Below are 16,684 nucleotides of genomic sequence, written 5' to 3'. Positions count from 1 at the left end.
GTAGGTGAGGGCGATGCACAAATTATCCGGGGCAGGTGCCCATCTAATGAGTATCGTTTGTGGGGCAACCTAAGTGCTTTGGCAAACAATGGCTAGTGGTTGGCAGTGTTGGAAGGAAAGAAGTGGCAAGTAAACCTGGACCCAGGGAAGCTAGAATCTGATTGTAAGCTTTGGATAGTTGACAACAAGCTCGTATGTGAGTTGGATTGGGACCCACTATAGGTGTGGTGGTAGAAACTGGGAACATACAAAGTGGAACGGTTTTTCGAGTACACTACTAAGCTAGGAAGGCAAATCATTGGCTCCAAATCTATGGGTGTTGCTCTAACTCGCAATAGTTGGAAGGATAAAGGCATTTCTGATGACTTGTTGAAGTCCTTTTGGAGGAGACTATGGGCATTCGGTATGCCAGAAAAAATAAAGCTTTGGTTGTGGCTTCTTAGTCATAAAGCGATACCGGTGAGGGAGTGGCTCAGGTGTCATGGTGGTGAGGCTGGTTGCAAGATATGTGGACACCCTTTGGAATCAATTCCTCATTGTTTTTGGAATTGTGGAGAGGCTATTAACATTTAGGGTATAAGTCTCAGGATAGTGTCAGCATGCGGCGTGAATGGGAGAGTGGTATCGGGGTCCGTACAGGGGCTGAAGTTAACAGGGGAAGGCTGGGCTGAACAGTTAAACCCCCATGGTCATGGATTTATAGTGTAGGGTGGCAAGGTGTTTCAACGTGCTGGAGTTCGACCTTGCACTAACTCAGAATTTTTTGAAGAGATATGGATGATGGTGGCTTGTTTATCGATCTAGCACATTTGGACCAGGCATTGTAAGTTTGTTTTTCAATAGCAAAAGATCCCTAGCGGTGAGGTGTTGTTAAATATTTGGTTCGAGCTGGTATCTTGGTTGCGGGGATGGTACAACTCAATTCAGGGGGAAGCTGATGCAGCTGAAAGAGCTCAGTCAAAGTTCTTGATGAAATGGGGTACTTCTCCTATGGTGGGCAGATCATCATCAAGGTTTGAATGGAACTACCAAGCACCTCGATGGTTGTTTCCCCCAATGGCTTCCATCAGTGCCCAGGTGTTGCCCAGGTGTTGTAACTATGTATAGATATGGTACAAATTACTAGGTTATAGGAGTTGTGGATACTTTTGTTGTAAATGAGGTGGGGACTATGTCCACTTTGGTGAGAAGGCCAAAGTGAGGGTTGCTGAATTTTTGGTGGTCTATGATGTAATTGTTTGCTAACTAATGCGAAGTAGTGATTTTTTTGGGGGGAAAAAAACTATTATAATCATGATGAGAGATGTAACATCCAACTACAAAAGTCAAAATGTTAGTTGGTGTCATTATTTTAAGTCAAACATTGTGCTTATGCTCATCATCTTTGGCAATAGACACAATTTTCTAATCCCCTCTTCATCAAACATGCCACCCCTTCTTTTCATAGCACATAAATGAAGAGGGAAGAGAGAGAGAGAGAGAGAGAGAGAGAGAGAGAAGACAAAGAATATTTCACATAATTATGTGACCGGATTTTCACTCAGAGTTGTAGAGAACTTTATGTATTGGAAATCAAAAACTTGGTTGTTTCATGTTTCATGTTGATTAAAAGTTGTCGAATCAATCATGATTCTTACATAGCATATTATTCACCATTGTTGCCATGCTCAATATGCGATTCAAAGACACATTCAATGACTAGGAAATCGGGGATTATGGCATAATTGGCAAATGCAAAATGCATTTGTTTCTTATGCTCATTATGAGGTTCAAAGACACATTAGATTATTAAAAAGCATAATGTTGTGGCAATTTCCCATGTTAGAAACTTTAAGAAGGTTGTCACGCGAGGAATTAGGGATTTGTAGCAATGACCATTATCATATGGAACTATATAGGTTCATTTTGATGGAATTATCTAGATAGAGACGAGGATGCCATGGGAAACCTTATTGATTTTCCATCAATTGTAATTTGATTTTTGCGATTGATACGTTATTATTTATGGAGAGAGAGAGAGAGAGAGAGAGAGAGATTCTATTTTCATCTTCGAAGGTCAAATATGACCCATGATATATGTGAAAGTGATTAGCAACTCTCAATGTTTAAGAACTCACCAACGAATGTTGAAATCAAGAGTGCACATTGTGGTTGTGAAAGAAATTTGTGCAAGGATTGGGCTTGATTGAATGTGTGGAAAGCATGGTTGAACATGATCAAAGGTAGAGCATTGTATCAAAGAGTGATACTCAAACTCTTGAACTTGTTTTTAAGGCAAAGTGTGCATAGTTAACCACTCTCATCACTTGTGCCTCAATGCTTCGTCTCACATCACAATGCATGTGACATAAGTCACATGGACACAATGGTTCGATGTGTACGGTTTCCCCATTTCGAGAAGAATATGGTTTTGTAATTTGGTGCAACAAGTGTAGTATAATTTGTGAAGCATGAGCCTCCACATTTGTCTCATATCATGATACATTGAAGTTACAAAAAGGCCTCATTTATAGAGGAATCTACTAATGCATTGTGAAATAAATTTATTGCATCCCATCTACCAAACATATGTTTATATCTTGCATCCAAATGAAACACAAAATTTTGCTTTTATGCGTCTTTTAGAGCTTTTTGTTTGTTTCTCACTCAATTCTAAGAAGTCAACATGATGGACTTTTTTGAACCTTAAGCATGTAATAAATCACCTTTCCATAGCCATGATCTCAATAAGAAGAGATCCCGTCTCAAGGAGGAGGGTGTACGATGTTTATTTCTTAATTTGTAGAAAGTTTATAAGAAAATATTTTTGAACATTTTCAAACTCTTTTCATGTAGATTCAAGGATGCTACCACTCATACTTCTAACCCCATAAAGAATCACCAATGCCACCAAAGTGTCAAAAAGATATTTCTTGAGGACCCAACATTTAATATCTTCATGATTGCATGTGTAATCAAATTCATAATATGCTCTCATGCCCGCCCGCCTCTAAATGGCATGTAGCACATTAATTCCATCTATGAAGCTTTTCACACGATCAAGTGGTTCATTATTGTACATAAAGGATGGTTTACCTATTTTTTTAGTTCTTCACAAGCATAATCTTTGTTTTAGAGCTGTTGACATTTAATCTAGTATGCATGCAAAAAAATTTAAATGTCTTCATAAGCTTTTGTGTATCTTCTAAAGTATTTACAAAAAACACTATATCATCTGTATATAACAAAAGCATAATGACAACATTCCCAATGGCAACTTCTTAACCCCCTTTCTTTACAAACGTGGCAACCATTTCTTCCAATTCATCAATGCAAAATCAAAGAGGGAGAGAAAGACATTAACATCTAGCACACACCAAAATCAACCTAATCTCAATTACAAAAGATACCAACTTAATTGATCTCTAGTCAAAAATAGTAATGGGCTCGGTTTTAGCTCGAACCGTTAAACCGTGGCTCAACAGTTTATAGGTTCAAAGATAAATAAACAATTTGGTTTGGTTTCAAATGTTACTAATCGGTTTCGATTCGGTTTAGTTCAATTCAATTCGGTTCAATTTCGAATTTCATGGTTTAGCAATTTATCGGCTTATCAATTTCAATTTATGTGATTCGATTTAAAGGTTTATAGGTTAAAAAATACTCCTAAATTTTCCTTATAGGCTCTAACTTTCAACTTTTAATTTTAAACCCTAGTTTTAACTTATTAAATTTTATATACATTATATTTATTTATGATGATCAAATATAATAAGTATGATAATCAAATTTATGATAAGTATGATGACCAAATTTATGATAAATATAATGAACAAAATTATAATGATTTTCTCACACGAATTTATAATAAGTATGATGATCAATATCAATAAAACATGGTTTGGTTTTGATTTATGATCAACCAGTTTGGTTTGGTTCTAAATTTTCCGTAAACGATTTGGTTTCTCCTATTTTTTAAACAGTTTGGTTTAAAGGTTCAACTGTAAACAGTTTGGTTTAAATGGCTTTATAAATTTTAAACAATTTGGTTCGGTTTTTATTATGAATAAATGGTTTGGTTTGGTTTCAAGGCCAAGAACCCAAACCAAACCGGGCCCATTGATAGCCAAAAAGTAAAGCTTTAGGTTTTCTAAACACCATAATAATAATCTTAATGCATGAGGTATAGCATTATAATTGGTAATGAGACTTGAAACTCAAAACTCTTAACCATTCAATACACAAGAAGAAAATGATTTGTTAAAACCATAACGATTCTCTTTCATACAAAGCTTAGTAGTCATTACAAAGAACATAAAACCATGATTGGAACAATTACTTGATACCCACACCACAATCAACAAAGCGTAAGCATTTTTTCATCATGTCATGAAGTTGTCAACAATGTGAGCGATAACATCAACCCCATCAGAATGCATCCAATAGATTTTCACCTGTACCATACAAAAAACAAGAGAACTAGAAGCTTCACTCCAATAAATATCATATATTTGACAAATGTTGTTTACGCATATACTCTTGTTCAAAAGCTTGCAAAATTATAAATAGAGGTTTTTTTGTGGTTAAGATCATTCATCTCACTTGAACCTGATTTCCTCCCTTTTAGCTTTACTTCTATAGCAACTTCTAATTCACATGGTAGTCTCAATATAGAGGGCACATACCACAACTTTCTATCATCAATAGTTAAATCATTTTCAAGATCTGAATGTAATATGGTCCAGAAATATAGCTTCGTGGGTAAAATATGTGGTGTTCCAAAGTTCTCCATTAGTGAACATTTTCTAGTATAGTTCACAACTTCATCTACATACATGGTACTTGTACATTGTTCAATGATTAGGATATGAACATTTAAACTTTTTATAATTCTTTTGTTTGCATGTCACCCTCCATTAGACGAAATGAGTTCTCTTTCATATAGAATTTTTAACAAGAGATAAGTTTCGTGGTTCAGCAAGTTTTGGGATTTCCATGTTTCATTTCAGATTCTTGGTCCTACTTACCCCCTACTGGATCTTCGCCATCTGAGAAAATGATATATCAGATGAAGCAGACTAAATGAAGATACCATATGACATATTTAAATGTCGTCTCATCTTTGAAAACAACAAACGAAAATAAAGTATATTTACTCAACTTTAAAACTTCCTAAGAAACCAGATAATCTCCTTAGCCAAGCACTTTAACCTTCTGAACTTAGATCGACTGAAACTTGTGCTTTCAAATTATCTTCAACGCAAAGAAAGCATCTTCGCTACTTCCTTCAGTATCAAGTTATGATGGCCTTGATTTTTCATTAACAAGGGCGATGAGGCTGTGGTTCAAATGGACATGGCCTACTTTTGCTAATGTTGTCCGAGAACACAAGTTCATGCATTCAACCCCCACATTCTAGAGGTGGTATCTACTAGTAGATAATAGTGAGATTTGAACCCATTTGCATGGGTTGGTAGGTTGGTAAAAACTTTCACTTACCACTACGGTACAACCCTAGTAAGGAGTAAAAAATGAAAAAAGGAGAGACATAGAGGCTAGTGAAGAGGTCTTAGACACATTCCATATTTTCCAAAGCTCAGATTTCTTATAGCATATTGCATGAGAAATGAAGAAATGAACATAGTTTAGGCCAATGATTGGGAATTTCAATTTTCAGTAGGCATTTGTATCACATTTTTCTGGAAGGGAAGAGAAAATCTCACACGACAAAACCAAAATTCTAACATACCCTTTGTTACATTTGTATCCCATTTGTCTCAAAGGGAAGATAAAATCTCACATGCCCTTATTGAAAACGTAAAATTCTATAGAGAATTGAAAACTAACTTAAAACTCTATAGAGAATTTTAAGTTTTCAATAAGGGCAGGATAAAAAGAGAATGCAAAAAAAAAACAGATTTTGGCAAAAAAATAGCATTCAAGAAAAATATGAGATTTTTCACTTCTGAGACAAGTTCATGCCTGAATTGTGCTGTGTGCAGCAAGTTTTTGAGGCGACGTGAAGTTCACATCTACACGTTGCCAAGAGAGGTTCCTCAATCCAGATATCATCTCTTCTGCAAGGGATAAGATTCAAGATTCGTGTCATCTTTGGACAAAGTAACATTAATTCTCTCAAAGAGCCACTTAAAGCCCTGCCTACTATCTCCATCTACTTTCCGATATTACCAAACTATCCCTATATCCCAATAGGCTGGTAAACTTTGTGTACAGAGAGATATCCTGCTATAGTTTTTGAAACTCAAGGAGTATTTACCAACAAGATATGGGAATTTTGACATTTTCTGTACATATTATACTTGTTCATTTATATCTCTCCTGGTCATGACACAAGCAAAAGAAGCAATTTATGCAGCATCTTCAATCAGATCAAAGGTTGATTCTCATGTATACATCCAAAAGAAGAATTTATGTACTATACCTTCAATCTGATCTAATACTGATTCTCCTGTATACTCCATCTGAGGTGGGACATTTTCTACATTAATAATGTGTGGGTACTTCAAGTCAATTAGTTCACCTTTTACCTGTCACTCCAAAAAATAAATACACATATATATAAATATATGGACATATATGAAGTTACATCTTAAGAGTATAAAAACTTTAAAGATTACCTCATGTACCTCATTCAGCCGTCGCAGTGTAGCTGTTCTCCATCCTACCATGTCTAATAATGTCATGGTACAACGCCTTATGAAATCAACCTTGAAATGAAACATAAGCCCAGCATAGGAAATTATTTGAATTAAAGGATACAATCATTATTCATGTTGCCATATGCCACACGCCGCTGAAAAGCTCCTAATGCAGATCTACAGTACAATATCATTTGGAGTTTATTGCTAAATCATTTGAGACTTTACATTCCGATTGTTAGGACAGTGTATCATGATACTAACAGGAATTTTCCTTCAGCAGAATCCGTAACCATTCTTTGAAGAAGTGGAGGTTGTGACACATTACCATCAGTTAGGAACAAGTGTCGTCCAGTTCTCCCCAGCAAGATATGTGCACTCAATACAGCAACTCTTTCCAGAAATGTTAAGCCACCTAAAAGAGGAAGCTGCAAGTTCAATATTAGCATTATGTTGATCTATCAAACCTTAATTAATACAGTAGAAGGCATGTCAAAGGTTTTCACAAATAAAGTTGGCATCTTTTGGAATCTATATGACATTTTATTTGAAATGACCTCATATCTTGCAATGAGACACTGCTTCCAACAAAATAATGCTATCTCAGTTCTCCATTAGAGAAATCTGACATTTGAAAGCACATATTAATCAAGTTTCTATGAAGTTCCATTTTTCAAGGTTTCTTTACTATTTCTTGTTATCTCTAACTTTAACGTCCTAAAAATATATATCAGTTCTCTTTCCTTGCTTCTGTGGTTCATATCAGCGCTACTTATTTACCTATTATTGCTCCAGTTTGTTACTTGCAGCAACCAATCCTCTTTCTTATTGCTGTATTCTCTTTCTTCAACTTGTTCTTTCCTGGAACTTCCTCCTCTCCAATTGTATAGTCTCCAATATATGTCTAAATTACAAACTCCACCATAATAAAGGCCTCTTAAAGGAAGACCTTGACACACTAATTCACTGACGCAGAGAACTTAGGTATAAGAAGGCATAGAAAGGGGGGCCTCTTGCAGGAGAGCCCAATGTTCACTGATCCAACTAGGTAGATTACTTTGGCAAATCTCCTGTATGGAGACTACAAGGGACATTGTTCATAATATGCAAGCAACCCAAAGTGGAATATGATTAACATTCAGCAATGGTTCGGTTTGAACCGAACAGAATCGCAAAACCACGGCTTAACAATGTAACAGTTTAAATGGTTCCGTTCAGTTCAAGTTCAATTTTTTTTAAACAGATCCGTTTTGGTTCAGTTCTGGGGGTTAAACAGTTCGGTTCGGTTTCAACAGCCAGAAACCGCGGTTTAAACAGTTTAATGGTTTTTTAAGTTTTTTTTAAATTTTATTTTTAAAACAATATTGTCATTTTTAAGCCTAATTCTCACATTTTAGGAAAATCTTTAAAATTTTAAAAATTTTAATTTTGAATATTGACCTAAATTGGAAACCGAAACTGTGGTTTTAACAGTTTAATGGTTTGGATTTTTTTAAACGGTTTCAGGTCAAATGGTTTCATGGTTCAGTTCAAGTTTTAAAATTTGTAAACAGTTCGGTTTTGACACTCTCAAACTGAACCGTTGCTGATTGTTAAATATGACTACGGGGAGTCATGACAACTAGGGCCATTCCTCTCTATCACAGACATAACCCACACCAGCCAAGATTATGGTCCTGATATGCATAAGATCAAAGTCATCAACACCTAACATTGAAGAAGCTAATTCCAACAATCAGGGAAGGTGATTGTTGTTTAATCATGGTTACATTCAGGCCCTTTAGTTTCGGGAAGTTAAAACTACTTGACATAAACATTTGAAATCTGTATCAAGTTTCATGGACCATTATAGACTTTCAGAGACATTAATATATCTTTCTTTCTTCTTGAGTCTTCTTAGAAAACCTCCAAAATTTGCAGAGTCATAGGGGGAGATTATTAGACCTGATGATATATCTATTTCACTCTCTGTATATGCCAGATGGTGCGTTCACAAGGTCATTGACCAGAATGACCAGAAACTTTCAAGATCTAATTGTGATTGAAGTGCTGGGAAATTCAGTCAAAAGTATCTCCAGTACTTGTTCATACTCGAGAAAATATTCAACCTCAGGTAGCAGATCTATCAGTATCCAAGAAGAAATCTAATGTTCAAGCATTGGATATTTCAGTCAATGTTATATTTGGGCCATCAGCCTTCTGAATTTCAGACAAGAAAGATGAAAAAGAGATTCATGCACACATTTCTCACACGTATTCAAGAATTAAATGCAATGATATCTTAGCTAATCCAGACAAAGGTAATCTCTGTGCCTTGTTCTTGCACAAATCCCAACACAAATACTAGATACAACTTTCCATACAAAGTACTCACAATTAAAATCCATTGCTATATTTTTTTTCCAGGTGAAAATAGATATATCGTACAACTACATGTTTACTTATACTAGAGTAGTGGCTACGATGTTGGGACCCTTTTCCCTTCATAGTTACAAACATACTTTTCATAACTTGGAATGGGCATAAGACGAAGAAGAAGAAGTTGAAATTTTGATTATTTTTCTCTTTAACGCTGCATCTTAGAGTTTAAAGATTTTTCAAATCCAAATTGGTCCATGTTTAGGATACAGAGGGATAAAGGATGAAGCAATTTACGTCAAACTTTGGTTATTTATTTATTTATAATGTTCTTTTTTTACAGCGTCTGTACAAACTTAATAGATTCAGAATTAGGGAGAGTTCTTCACCTGCCCACTTCCTCTCGATCCAAGATGAGGTGTTGCAACTGTGATGAAATTCATAGGCTCCAGACCATAAATTGTTCCTTTCGAAGGATTCTCATTCTCCTCACGAATTTCACTGTTCTTACTATCAGGTGGGACATAAAGCTGCCCAATAGTATATCTCGCAATCAGCCCACCCAATGAATGTGCAACAAAAGATATTTTTTTCAATCCAGGTGAAACATCAATGATCTCTTGGACCTATATTCATACAAGGAGAGGACATAATATGCCATTTTATGCACAAGAAAAAAGAACAAAAAAAGAGCACTAAATTTTTCATTCAGCTTCATTCACAAGTTATGCACATAGGAACCAAGAATGGCCACCAGAAAGAGATGGCGAAAACAAACACTATCAAGCTCCATTCACTCTAACCTCTTCTGCTAGTCGATTACCCATCTTATCAACTCCATCTATTGTGAGAGTTGCATAATTGCGAGCACTGCCTGCAGATTAAATGCTCCGTGGTCCTCAGTTAAAAGGCTAAAGATGTCCAAATAGATAGAATATTCTGGATGTTTAAACTTACAATGAACCAAAACTTTGTTTCCAAACATTAACTTGAACTGTTCGGATCCAAACTTCCAGTCCTTCGCACTGTATATAAAATACTAAACAACTTGAAATCTACTTTCAGCAAATTTGTTTAATATAGTATGTCACTTTTGACAACAATTTCTGTTAAGTTAATAGCAACCAAGAGCATGTGTATACAAATATGGAAAGAACTTAATGATCAGCACAAAAATAATTCTTTTCATATGAATGTCATGAACTCAGCACAGAAAAAAAAACCCTATTCATGGAAATCGCAATATCCCAAATTTTTCCAAAATTTATTCTGAGATTTTAGTTGAGCTAATGTTTAAGAGTCTCTTCATTGCAGCACCATAGAAAACCAATGCTAGTGCATATGTTAATTCAATAATGGTAACTCTATAATGCATAGTTTCCCCGTATGCTTGTTCATGTTACAACCTCACCATCCTTCCATATATGAGTCTTGAGTTTCTCCAAAGGTTACTTTATGCAAAACAAAGAAACCAGAAAGTACATTCCATTGTTTTGGTTGAATTTGACTTAACTCATATCCACACAGAGAAGAGTCAGGACCCCCTCCTAGCTATTGCCATTTCCATCCATCCCCTAGTTGTTTAAATTTCCATCCTCTCCCTATGCTGGGAACATCTTCAAAGGTAATGGGAATATCTTGAAAATGCATATCTAACAATGTGATAGACTTCACTCATTGACCTCCAGTTTTTTCAAATAAAGCATTTCGGAGCCTCTGCAATCCAGGATAATAGATGGTCGCCACAGTAATGCAACTAAGAAAATCCAATTAAGTAATCCAAAATGTTGGCAGAAAACCCACCAGGGGCAGAGTCTAATTGATAAGGGTTCATACCCAAGAACCCTAAGGGCAAGGTTCAAATAATAGCATGGCTACAATGGAATTCCCATTCAGGAAGGGTTAACAGACTTCTTGTATCTGACATGCCAGCATTATAACACAAACGAACATACATAGTAGGTATGGTCCACCAATCCTAGAGAAACCCCATAATGTTTACATCCTGATCCACAATGGGAATATCAAAGTGGCAAAATCTCATGGGAGTTCTTTTGGCCCTAATATAGATTATGATCAATCGAAGTTCAACAGTGGCTCTGTTCTAACTACTCTAATACTTGGCATTGTTTTATATTAAGAATTCATCCTTCAAGAGCTGTATCATGAAATATATGAGCAAAGTGCAGAGTCTACTACATTACAGACATGGAATTGCACACTTGAAAAATATATGAGTCAAACTGAATGGAATGTACTGAATATAATAAAAAGCTGATAAAATATCCTATTGTTTTCTTCATGAAAATTTATATATAGAAAAAATAGTTCATGTTCTTAACTAGAAAGAATGGTTGAAAACAAAGTTTCCAGGCTCGACAAAGTAATTCAATTTTAACAATAACATTGGGAACTAGAAGTGAACATAAATAGTGTTTTGGTGTGGTGTTTGGGAAAAAGGCGTCATCATTCTCTAGTTAAATTTTTAACCTTTCTGGCCCAACAATATTCTATAAAATTCTATGGACATGTGCCAATTTAGCTTAATTTCATGTTCTTCAGGGATGAAAATGGAAGATAAAGAAAATTTCCCCCAGCATTCGGCAGAATCATGACTTACAGGCATACGGGAGGGTGTTTGAGAGCATGAGATATATCTCGTGCAGATCCATACCCACGTACAGAACATAAACATCAGTACTCACATAGGCTACACACACATTCATACCCATGTAGCCTGCATACGCATTGCACACACATATATGCATTGCCCGCGTGCATATACATCCCTTCATACATCAGACACACTTTCATACATCGAAAGATAGATAGATAGATAGATTATATTATCGTCTTCGGAGGTCAAAGATAGAGAGAGAGAGAGAGAGAGGAAAAAAGACCTGCCAAAGATGCCATTGACCATGATAACGAGATGGTGAGGGGGATCAGCATCAGCATCAGCATTAGCATCATCAACAATCAAACCTGAAATGTTCGAATCCAAAGAGCATCTTAATGAGCTACACTTGGACCCCAGGGTTTTTGCTGTTGCAATTCTTAGGCTTGGAATGTTAAAAAAGGCTACTACTACAGTGCTTATGGAAACGACGGCGATGGCAGAGGCTACCCGACCCACAGAACAGAAGAAGAAAAAGACGGGTACAAAAAGAAGAAGAAGAAGAAGAAGAAGAAGAAGAAACAGAGGTTTCATGGAAACAAACGCGATCAGAAAAGCAATTTGCTTCTATTTTGAGGAACAAAATTCTTAATGCATCTTTACGTGTTCTCATCTCTCTCTCTCTCTCTCTCTCTCTCTCTCTCTCTCTCTCTCTCTCTCTCTCTCTCTCAGGTCTTGGGTTCAAATCTCAGTATTTTCACGTTTCTTGGGTTCTCTTTTCAAAACCTCAAGAATGAGAGAGATGGGCCTTGGAATCGGCCGGACATTCTCGAGAATGGTATATTCCACAGGAAGGCCCCACCCGACACTCCTTAACATCATCATTATTATAATGGACACTTAAGAGACAGAGAGCTACTTATTGTTGCTTTTGTCTCGATCCCAATTCGGATCATCCAAATTGCACTACTCAAATACATATATATTGTAAACCATGATTCCACTCGGATTGTCGATTTTGGCCTCTAGTAACACTAATATATGTCAATCTCACTGGAACCATCTCTCCCGGAATATTCTTTGGGGATATATCCAATGATACTTGATATCAAACAATGTTGACAATACCGTCAATCAGAGAAAATCCGATTGAGTTGCTCGTTCACAAAATTATTCATTTTGCAAATTCTATGAGTTCCCCCCCCCCCCCCCCCCCCTTGGCTGTCATTGCAAATGTGATGATCCGGAGTAATCATCTCCATAAATCCCTCTTTTTTATGTAAATGAAGTACTAATTACTGTGATATCACATAATAGTTACATACACTCTTCAGAGAACGTGGGTCAATTTTGGGGAGATTGAATCACAAAATAGACATGTTGCATTTGTGAGTCTCAATATGGTGAAAATAATTATTTCATTGGGATCATACACTTTCTCTTCTACATATTTTTTGATGTCGTATGGTTATTACATGCTTGGAGATTAGGAGTTCAAATCCTTTTGTCTCGTACATGTTTCTCCCATGTAACTATATCATGTTATTGCTTTGATTAGAACTACATTTTGTTTGTCTTGGGATAAAGTTTTTGATGTCGTGCCATACCACTCTCCTATTCCTCGCATGACCTACCCAATTTTGAAAGGGATCCTCAACATTGAGGAATCGTAATTACATGAAGCTACCAACTTGGAGGTGAACACAATACCTGAAATAAATAGGTGTTCCTACCTTCCACTTCTGAATGCAATTTCTAAATTAAACAAATTTGTGTACCTCCCTTGCTCATGTTCTTGTAATACTCTATTTCTAGTAGACAATGTTACCTTCAAGTCCCTCCATGTGCCACAATCCATCTATAGCAAACCCTTACTACTAACTACTCGTTTTCTTATATTTATATATACTAATGATTCACATCATATTCTCTTGATTAACCATTCCCTTAATTGCCATTCTTCACTACTTTGCAATGATATCTAGCGCATTACTGATAAAAAGGTTGCCTAGCTAAATAAAACCTCTTGACTCAATTTGGATCATGACATGCAAGAAACTAAGAATCATAATCCTATGTGGAAGAAAATGGGTGCCATTTACATCCAAATAGACAGAATGAAGTATTTCACACGAAATGCATTTCCCACCATTTCACATGATACGATTTAGTCAAAACTTTTATGTACACAGTGGGGCAAAATGTGTACATACAAGACGGCAAATAGCAACGATGAAATACCCATTTCAATGATGGAAACTAATGTTATCAATGGTCAAACATCATTTAATTGCATATAAAAAGAACAAACCATCTAGACAATGAGGTAGATATACAGGTCAAGTATAAAATAAATAATGCAAAACAATCTCTCCTATTCCAACTGTCAACATCATCAAATGTGCGTCCTAAAGATTTTCACACATTTAATGTAGCAATTTGAACTTTGGCACATTGCTTTAGTTATTGTACAAAGTGTGCATTCGAATGAATTTCATTCTCGTTTCTAGTCCAATTTCAGCACGTGGGAAGCATCTGACATTAACATAGAGACTTTCGTCTCCATGCTCTTGGTGTCCATACCAGAATGGCACTTTTTTCTTCAACAAATGCCGATAAATATTGAAAACAGAGGAATTGAATCGAAGGACTTTATTGAATACCTCGTTGGGCTTTCTCAAAACTTCTCAAGCAACAATAACACCACTTAATCTCAGCCTCGCTTCTGTTTGAAATCCATCAGAGGAAAACTTCCTTTTATTTTTGGATATGACAGAGGGGGGTTGCTCCACAGTGCTCTGCAGCTTCAGTGGCTTATTATGCACAAATGAGGATAGCTTTCGTGCATCAGCTGCACATACTGGCTTTAAAATGAACTCCTCCGCTCCATCCTTCAAACATCTGGAGATCCATGAGAAATAAAAAAGAAGCAAGACAGTAAATGCTAACATGCAATATGAAAGAAATGATTTTATATATCCCATAACAAAATCATAATTTATAGTGGTACAGCTTATGCTTAAGCTAAAAAGTATATACATGAAGATGTATGTCACTAGTGGTAAAGCTTATGCTTTAATAACAATTTAAGGTTGTCGGTTCAAGTCTAATGTGATGGCTCTATCTGTCTAATCTTCATAAAGATTGTTCATGTTTTGAGATTTGAAATACAACAGTAAGCAATGGTAACAACATTATAAACACTGTCATAAAGTTCAAAATACAGCATCCAAACAAACTATTGAAACAAGCAGTAGAAAACATTCACAAAGTTCAAAATGTTCACACCTAAAAAAAATATCGAAACAACATTTACACACTTTCATAAAGCTTAGAATATCAACATCTACAGACATTATTGAAACAAGCAATAAATAACCATGAAAATGTGACAGATAAAGACAATAATAAATTAATCAATTTTATATTTTATTATCTCACCTTTCAATGCGGCTTGGAACATTTTCAGATGACATTATTACGACAGGTATATCTCCATACACATTCGACTCCTGCAATGAGATGACGTGATGAATGAAAATCACATCCAGGCCAATGAAATAATTAGCAAGGATTTTAATAATCAAGACATAACAACAAAATAATGGAAAACTACCTTGATTTGTCGAAGAAGCTTGTACCCTGACATCTCCGGCATACAGTAATCAGTAAATATCAAATCAATCTGTTTAAAAATAAAAATAAAAAGTTATTTTGCTTTTGATAAAAGACTCACTTGTTGTAGTTAAGCAAAATCAATGAACTCTCCAAAGAGGAAATAAAAGAACAAAGAAATCTGTGCTCATATTGCCAATAGAAATAGAGTTTAAACATTACATTGTTGTTTACAGAGTCAAGTACTTCCAAAGCTTTTCTTCCACTGTCCACGGCTGTGACTGTAAGCCCACAATTTGAAAGAGATCCATGAACAAAACATGGCATAACATATAGCACGCAAAAGAAGAGATATTCTTAACAAATTTGTGTCCCAGTGCAATTAACTCAACTGTTGCAGATACACGCATGCAATAACTACACCACAAAGGGGTAACAAGTTTCCTCTAGGCTTGATTAACTCTTCATAGAGTAGTTAGGTGTATCAACATAGCATAAGCTAAAGGTGATAGTCCCCATGGCTGTAGATAGAGAACCAGGATTTGTGTATATTTAGAGAGAGAAATTTAGTTACTCTTGTGCTAAGGAGACAATTACGTCAAAGATATTACCTAATTTAAGAACCATGTGAACCTTAAACGATAAACCCTAATAAACCTCATAATGGTTAAACGATGTATGCAAAAAAAAAAACATGAACTGGAAGTGGGTCATTTGTCTCTCTTTCTTTCCCAAAACCTGACAAAATGAAGCCTTGATTGCATATTCAAATAGGTGCCTCCCACCTAGGTATGTAGAAGTTCGTAGTACTGGTTGTACATTGTATAGAAACAGGAGGGAAATTGGGCTCTTTTCCTTCTTTCATAACCAGGCGAGAATCTTCTTGTGTGTGTGTGTGTGTGTGTGTGTGTGTGTAGAGAGAGAGAGAGAGAGAGAATGAGAGATGGAATGTACAGATACCTTTGTAGGCAGCTGCTTTCGTTAACAGTTTTTCAATGATTTTCCGATCGATTGGGCTGTCGTCTACCACAAGAACATGGATAGGAAGAGGGGAGGAAGGAGAAGAAGAAGAAGAAGAAGAAGAAGAACCATCATTTCCATCTTCAACTTGATCATCCTTGCTTTTCATCGCTTTTTCCATGGTTTCTGGCCCATTCAATACAGGCAGTACGCAACCCTGCTCTTCTTGGTGGTGGTGTTCCGCCATTTTCGATCGCCTTGGGAAGCAAAGACAGAAAACAAAACAGAACTCAAGAGGAAAAGAGAAACAGAGGAAGAACACACGAATGCGTATGTATAAGGAGAGGAGCTTACAATACAGCCAAAGCTTCAGAGAGAGAAATCAGAAGAAAGAGGGGGGGGGTACATAAGACAGGACAAAGAAACAGAGGTTCATCAGAGGGCTCTGAGAGAGAGAGAGAGAGAGAGAGAGAGAGAAGGTTTGTGGTAACTTGTA

The 16,684-nt window shown here is 36.1% G+C and overlaps 2 protein-coding genes across 4 annotated transcripts; both read right to left on the bottom strand.

Moving 5' to 3' along the window:
- Positions 1-4,165: 4,165 nt before the first annotated feature.
- LOC147860069 (lipid droplet phospholipase 1-like) lies at positions 4,166-12,255 on the bottom strand. Of its 3 annotated transcripts, none has more exons than XM_087324349.1 (10): positions 11,897-12,255; positions 9,954-10,021; positions 9,800-9,870; positions 9,386-9,622; positions 6,903-7,066; positions 6,760-6,815; positions 6,618-6,670; positions 6,422-6,461; positions 5,962-6,056; positions 4,166-4,433 (listed from the first exon to the last, which is right to left on the bottom strand). In XM_087324349.1, exons 1-10 carry the CDS (start codon positions 12,205-12,207, stop codon positions 4,362-4,364), a joined length of 1,167 nt encoding a protein of 388 aa, XP_087180475.1. In that variant the 5' UTR covers positions 12,208-12,255; the 3' UTR covers positions 4,166-4,361. The 3 variants fall into 3 exon arrangements, 2 of the variants coding, with proteins under 2 accessions (XP_087180475.1, XP_087180474.1); XM_087324348.1 differs by having other exon boundaries at positions 6,422-6,527; positions 11,897-12,252; XR_015530220.1 differs by having other exon boundaries at positions 4,412-4,433; positions 6,422-6,478; positions 11,897-12,253.
- A 1,691-nt stretch (positions 12,256-13,946) lies between these two features.
- Positions 13,947-16,444, bottom strand: LOC147860068 (two-component response regulator ORR3-like). The gene is made up of 5 exons (XM_087324350.1): positions 16,189-16,444; positions 15,451-15,509; positions 15,230-15,298; positions 15,055-15,125; positions 13,947-14,514 (listed from the first exon to the last, which is right to left on the bottom strand). Exons 1-5 carry the CDS (start codon positions 16,433-16,435, stop codon positions 14,301-14,303), a joined length of 660 nt encoding a protein of 219 aa, XP_087180476.1. The 5' UTR covers positions 16,436-16,444; the 3' UTR covers positions 13,947-14,300.
- Between the last annotated feature and the right edge of the window lie 240 nt (positions 16,445-16,684).

Source organism: Azolla caroliniana, unplaced genomic scaffold, assembly GCF_043228905.1.
Source record: "Azolla caroliniana isolate FFs.n. ecotype wild unplaced genomic scaffold, voAzoCaro1.0.p SCAF_9, whole genome shotgun sequence".
NCBI lineage: Eukaryota > Viridiplantae > Streptophyta > Polypodiopsida > Salviniales > Salviniaceae > Azolla > Azolla caroliniana.
Note: the sequence above shows the minus strand (reverse complement) of the source record. Positions and strands in the feature narration are given on the sequence as shown.

Excerpts from the sequence above, each read along its gene's own strand:
- LOC147860069 (XM_087324348.1), bottom strand. The coding sequence starts at position 12,207 with ATGAAACCTCTGTTTCTTCTTCTTCTTCTTCTTCTTCTTCTTCTTTTT. Across the intron at positions 10,022-11,896 it reads GTCAATGGCATCTTTGGCAG|TGCGAAGGACTGGAAGTTTG; the intron begins GTCTTTTTTCCT and ends TTTTATATACAG. Across the intron at positions 6,528-6,617 it reads GGCTGAATGAGGTACATGAG|GTAAAAGGTGAACTAATTGA; the intron begins GTAATCTTTAAA and ends TTGGAGTGACAG.
- LOC147860068 (XM_087324350.1), bottom strand. The coding sequence starts at position 16,435 with ATGGCGGAACACCACCACCAAGAAGAGCAGGGTTGCGTACTGCCTGTA. Across the intron at positions 15,510-16,188 it reads GAAAGCAGCTGCCTACAAAG|TCACAGCCGTGGACAGTGGA; the intron begins GTATCTGTACAT and ends GTGGGCTTACAG. Across the intron at positions 15,299-15,450 it reads TTGACTCTGTAAACAACAAT|ATTGATTTGATATTTACTGA; the intron begins GTAATGTTTAAA and ends ATTTTTAAACAG.